The 5,973-nt window shown below is 35.5% G+C and overlaps 2 protein-coding genes across 2 annotated transcripts in view; both read left to right on the forward strand.

Annotated features, from left to right (window-relative positions):
• Nucleotides 1–1,437: 1,437 nt before the first annotated feature.
• Nucleotides 1,438–3,722, forward strand: Cbr-col-40 (the record flags this gene model as incomplete). The annotated part of the gene is made up of 4 exons (XM_002632263.1): nucleotides 1,438–1,495; nucleotides 2,730–2,827; nucleotides 2,879–2,929; nucleotides 3,042–3,722. The coding sequence occupies 4 exons, from the start codon at nucleotides 1,438–1,440 to the stop codon at nucleotides 3,720–3,722; spliced, it is 888 nt and encodes a 295-aa protein (XP_002632309.1).
• Nucleotides 3,723–4,637: 915 nt separating this feature from the next.
• CBG07216 overlaps nucleotides 4,638–5,973 on the forward strand; it is a gene marked incomplete at both ends in the record, with an annotated part of 5,204 nt that continues 3,868 nt past the window's right edge. The window contains 4 exons of the mRNA XM_045243139.1: nucleotides 4,638–4,652; nucleotides 4,754–4,885; nucleotides 4,939–5,099; nucleotides 5,190–5,526. Coding sequence (XP_045093360.1) covers nucleotides 4,638–4,652; nucleotides 4,754–4,885; nucleotides 4,939–5,099; nucleotides 5,190–5,526 — 645 coding nt within the window. The remainder of the gene's footprint in view (nucleotides 4,653–4,753; nucleotides 4,886–4,938; nucleotides 5,100–5,189; nucleotides 5,527–5,973) is intronic.

Consider the following 5,973-nt stretch of genomic DNA (forward strand, 5'->3'; position numbering starts at 1 on the left):
AAACAGAGAGATCAGAAATCTGGAAAAAATAAATAAACTGGAAAATAAAACTTTTTTGAAAATTTCAGGTAAAAGTTCTGAATTTTTTGTGAAATCTGAAGTTCCAGATTCTTGAAAAATTCTTGAAAATACTGTAGTTCCGAAAAATTCGGAAATCATAGAAATTTGAAATTTTTGAAAAATCTGAAATTTCCGACTTCTGCAAATCCGAAAATCTTGTAATTCTGGAAAACACTAAACTTTGAATTTGAGATTCTGAATAAATTGATTTTATGAATTTTCGAAATTTCTGGAAATTCTGAATTTTTAAACTTTTGAATTGTCTGAATTTTTGGATTTCTAAAAATCTGTAAGTCAGAAATTCTGAAATTCGGAAATTCTGAATTTCCGATATTTTGAAATTTTGAATGTCTGGATTTTTTGAATTTCTGAAAATTTGAAAATTCTGGAAATTCTGAAATTTCAAGTTTCTTGTACTTTGAAATTTGAAATTCCTGAAAATTCTGAGAATTCTTGAAAATGCTGAAATTCTGGAAAATTCAGAAATCCTAGAAGTTTGAAATTTTTGGAAAATTTCTGGAAAACCCTGAAAAGCTGAAATCCTAAATTCTGAAATTTCTTTAAAATCCTGGTAATTTGATATTCTGGAAATTTTGAAATTCCGAAATCCTGGAAGTTCTGAAATCCTGAAGTTCAGAGAATTTGAATTTGTAATTTTCTGAAATGTCGGATTTCCAAAAATTTGGGATTCTGAAATTCTGAATGTCTGGAATACTGAATTTCGGGAAAATATGAAATTTCTGAGATTCTGAATTTTTAGAATTTCAAGGAATTCTTGAATTCCTAAATCTGATTTCCTGCTTTTACGAGATCGTCAAAAATTTTTTAATTAAAAAAAAATCAAAATCTTGAAAAATTAAATCAAGAATTTCAGGGCTTTCAGATTTGGAACACTGATTTTCATTCATATTTTCAAAATTTCAGATTGTGAGATCCATATTCTTCTTTTTACAAATCAAGGTTCCAAAGATTCCAATCTCCCCCTTTCCCCGGGTATACTTCCACTTGAATTAATAAAAAACAACTAAAACTAATTAATTTCTTATGTTTCCCCCAAATTATCCTTCTTCTATCAACATCATCATCTGCCCTTGCCTTCTCTGGAGATGCCTATCATCATCTCCTCCCCAAATACACAACCAAAACTGACTAAAACCAACTAGTACTTGTTAGAGAGTGTTCAAAACTTGGATACGCCAGAGAAAAATGGAAAAATAACAAGTTAACGGGACGGGCGACAAGTTTCTCCCCTTGTTGGAGGGAAAAGACGCCTCATTTTGGATCCATATAAAAGATGTCCAACGACATTATGCCATTCGTTCGTCTGCTTTCATTCGATTGTGGACCATACCCTTTAAACAGTCGTCTTATCTAATCATGGAAGAGAAACAGAAGATCGCCGAGGCCGAGAGCCTTAAGAAACTCGCTTTCTTTGGTATGTTTGGGGGGTCTTTTGGGATTTCTCCATGATTTTGGAATCTAGTGGTCCCGAAAAATTGGGTTTGTTTCATTTTGGAAATTTCAAAAGTTCAAAAAACTAGAAATATTGAGATTTCAACGTTCCAATTTTAGAAATTGATCGTAAAATTAGTAAAAATGGTGCTTCGAATGGTCAATGAGGTTCTGAATACCAGAATTCCATAATTTTTATTTTTCTAGATTTTTTTTTTCGGATTTTATAATTCTTGATTTCTAGGTATAACTTGATTTCTAGGTATACCGGATGTTCTGGATTTCTTAGGATTTTTAGAATTTGAAATTTTTTCTAGATTTTCCAAATTAGATGTTCCTGAGGTCCCAAGGTAACGAATTTCAAAATTTCTAGATTTGGGTTACTAGGCTCGAAAAAGGCTTTTTTCAGATTTTTGAAAAAATTTTTGGGATTCACAAAACTTTGGAATTCGAGAGTTTCTGAATTTCTTAAACTCTAGTTCCAGATTTTCTGGGTTTTCGAACTTCCAGTGTTTCCGAGGTTCCGATTTTCAATTTTCCAAAATTCCTGGATTTCCTGATTTCCAGGTCCCAATTTTTGGATTTTTAGATTTGTGAATTTCAATAAATCAGTAATTCAGAAATTCAGAAATTAAACGATGCAGAATTTTTCGGAATTTCAAGATGCCAAGAAAATCAGAAATTCAGAAATTCAGAAATTCAGAAATTCAGAAATTCAGAAATTCAGAAATTCAGAAATTCAGAAATTCAGAAATTCAGAAATTCAGAAATTCAGAAATTCAGATATTCAGAAATTCAGAAATTCAGATATTCAGAAATTCAGAAATTCAGAAATTCAGAAATTCAGAAATTCAGAAATTCAGAAATTCAGAAATTCAGAAATTCAGAAATTCAGAAATTCAGAAATTCAGAAATTCAGAAATTCAGAAATTCAGAAATTCAGAAATTCAGAAATTCAGAAATTCAAATATTCAGAAATTCAGAAATTCAGAAATTCAGAAATTCAAAAATTCAAAAATTTAGAAATCCCAAATTTCAAATTTCTCAAATTTTGAAATTTCCCGCCAATTCGAACATTTGAAAAATTCAAAAAGCCCAAAAACCAGCCAATGAAGTAGCACTGGATTCTTCTACTAGGTTCTAAAATTAGCATCTCAAAATATTGAATTTTGAAAATTTTCAAATTTCCCGCCAACCCCGAAAACTAAAATTTGCAGGAATCTCGGTGTCCACCATCGCCACCCTGACCGCCATCATTGCCGTGCCAATGCTCTACAACTACATGCAACACGTGCAATCGTCCCTTCAGAACGAGGTACAGTAATCCCACAACCAGCATATCAAACTACAAATTTGAAAGTTTCAGGTCGAGTTCTGTAAGCACCGAACCGACGGACTCTGGGATGAGTTCCACAGAGTGAGTTTGAAATTTTGAAATTCTGAGAGTTAGAAGAATTTATGGAAATTTAGAAAAACCTAGAAAAGTCTAGAAAAATCTGGAAAAATCTAGAAAAATCTAAAAATTGCAGTTCGAGACAGTGAAGGGAGTTGACTCTCGTATCAAGAGAGACACCCGTTCCCGTCGCGAAGGATACTCTCAAGGAGGAGGTGGAGGAGGATCCTGCTGCTCTTGTGGAATCGGAGCCGCCGGACCAGCCGGAGCCCCAGGAAAGGACGGAGCTCCAGGAGAGGACGGAAAGGCCGGAAACCCAGGACAAGCTGGATCGGATGCCGAGGCCGCCGCCGCCCCAACCGCCGCCGACTTCTGCTTCGATTGCCCACCAGGACCAGCCGGACCAGCCGGAGGACCAGGACCAGCCGGACCACCAGGACCACCAGGAGCTCCAGGAAACACTCCATCCGGAGGAGGTGAAGGACCAGCCGGACCACCAGGACCACCAGGACCAGCTGGAAATGACGGAGCACCAGGAGCCCCAGGAAACCCAGGAGCACCAGGACAAGTGACTGAGGTGCCCGGAACTCCAGGACCAGCAGGACCAGCTGGACCACCAGGACCACCAGGACCAGCAGGAAACCCAGGATCCGCTGGAGCTTCGGAGCCAGGACCACCAGGACCAGCTGGAGATGCTGGACCAGACGGAGCGCCAGGAAATCCAGGAGCCCCAGGATCACCAGGAGAGGCTGGAGCACCAGGATCCGGAGGAGGATGCGATCACTGCCCACCACCACGTACCGCCCCTGGATATTAATTTTTGCCGGGGTGTTTTTCTCCATTTTTGTGCCATTTTTGAGTCTTTCAGTATTTTCCAAGTTTTGGGAAACAACAATAAAAATGAGTCATTTTTCAAGAACTTTTCCATATGCGTCAGTTTTGTTGATTTTCAGATTCAAAAAAAAAACATAAAAAATGGTCTTTTTCTGATCTAGAACTCTGGAAAACATCATTTTTAAATCCAAAATGCTCTTATTTTTCCTATTTTTTCTATTATGCCATTTTCCAATTGGTACCACCATCTTGGCACCGATGAAAATTGCCGTAGTGTCGGGTTACGGTAGTTTGGAACCGGAAATGCAGGTACTGGTTTTAGGATAACTGGTTTAGGTGGTTTCTTATCAGTTGTTACCAGAGAAATGATAAGCGAGGGAACTGGTTGGGGGGATTTATGACAAAATAAGGGAATGAAGACTTTAGATTTCTTTTTTCTAATAGGTATGATCATTATTCTAATAGGTATGGTAACTATTCAAATAAATATGGCCACATTGGATCACAGTGGATCCGAGGTCAGTCAAGACCGATCCGACGTCCTAATCAGAGAGACTTGTTACCTGTAAAGACCCCAAACCTATGTTAGTGAACGAAACAATGGATTGTGATTAGAGAAAGGAGTGTGCTAAGAAGGGGAATGAATATGACCCGAATGAAACGGATAATCCAGAGGGATTTTATGGGGAAAATCGGGGTACTCTGGGTTATAGCGTTTTCAAGTGGTCAGTGTCCCAAGACATTGGCAACAGGCCACTTTTCTGATAGGTATGGTCACTATTCTAATACGATAACTGTCACGATTCTAATAGGTCTGATCACTATTCTAATAGGTATGGTCTCTTTTCTAATAGGTATTGTCACTATTCTAATAAGTACTGTCGCGATTCCAATAGGTATGGTTACTATTCTGGTAGGTATAGGAACTTTTCTAATAGGTATGATAACTGTTCTAATAGGTATGGTCACTATTCTAATAGGTTTCTAAGTTTTTCACAATTTCAAATATTCCAGATTCAACTCCAAAACTCTCTAAAATGGTTCCAAAGCTCGTTTCTCGTGGAAAAATCGAAAACTCCTGTGGAAATTCAGGACATCTATCAACGAATTCCAGAATATCAAAAGTTCAGCAGCATACTGGTTCAGGTATTTTTTTTCGAAGAATTTTTGAAAAAAAAAGAAAATTGTACATTTTTCAGACACCAATTCACCGCCAGAATATGAAATTTCAAGATTTGAAAACGCTTTTGGAAATTGCTGATTTCACAGTTTTTGTCGTTGCTCAGGACCCAAAAAAGTGTCAGAGGGACCCTGATTTGTTGGCCGAAGCCCTGCCAATTGTATTGGTTCCGGATGAGAGGTTTCAGATTATTTTGTTATAATCGGTTCCAGACTTTATAACGAAAAATTCTAAAAATCCCTGAATTTTGAATTTTAAGCTCATTTTCAGACCGCCATTGGCCATGATGTCCATCTGCCTTCAAAATAATCCACGTCACCAGAATCCAAGTCTAGATTCTAGATTTTTCTACGATCTTTTCCGTCATGAAATCCTTCACGGACTAGGATATGGACTGATAATTGATAAGAGCAGTATCACTCATAAACCATCAGAAAAATACATTTGGAATCATTCGAATGGTCTGGGACAACCAGAAAATCGTCATTTTTTAGATTTCGACACTTTTGCCTTGGAATTTACGAAAAAACATTTTTCATGTGAAAATATGAAGGGGGTTGAAGCAGATGGGGAGAGAAAAAATCATTTGAATGAGTACATTTTTGGGGTGAGTCTGGATTTAAAAAAGGGAAAAATCGAAAATTCTAAAATTCTAAAAATTCTAAAATTCTAAAATTCTAAAATTCTAAAATTCTAAAATTCTAAAATTCTAAAATTCTAAAACTCTAAAATTCTAAAATTCTAAAATTCTAAAATTCTAAAATTCTAAAATTCTAAAATTCTAAAATTCTAAAATTCTAAAATTCTAAAATTCTAAAATTCTAAAATTCTAAAATTCTAAAACTCTAAAATTCTAAAATTCTAAAATTCTAAAATTCTAAAATTCTAAAATTCTAAAATTCTAAAATTCTAAAATTCTAAAATTCTAAAATTCTAAAATTCTAAAATTCTAAAACTCTAAAATTCTAACATTCTAAAATTCTAAAATTCTAAAATTCCAAAATTCTAACAATTCTAACCTTCTAAAATTCTAAAATTCTAAAATTCTAAAATT

This window comes from Caenorhabditis briggsae, assembly GCF_000004555.2.
Source record: "Caenorhabditis briggsae complete genome, chrII, whole genome shotgun sequence".
Lineage (NCBI taxonomy): Eukaryota > Metazoa > Nematoda > Chromadorea > Rhabditida > Rhabditidae > Caenorhabditis > Caenorhabditis briggsae.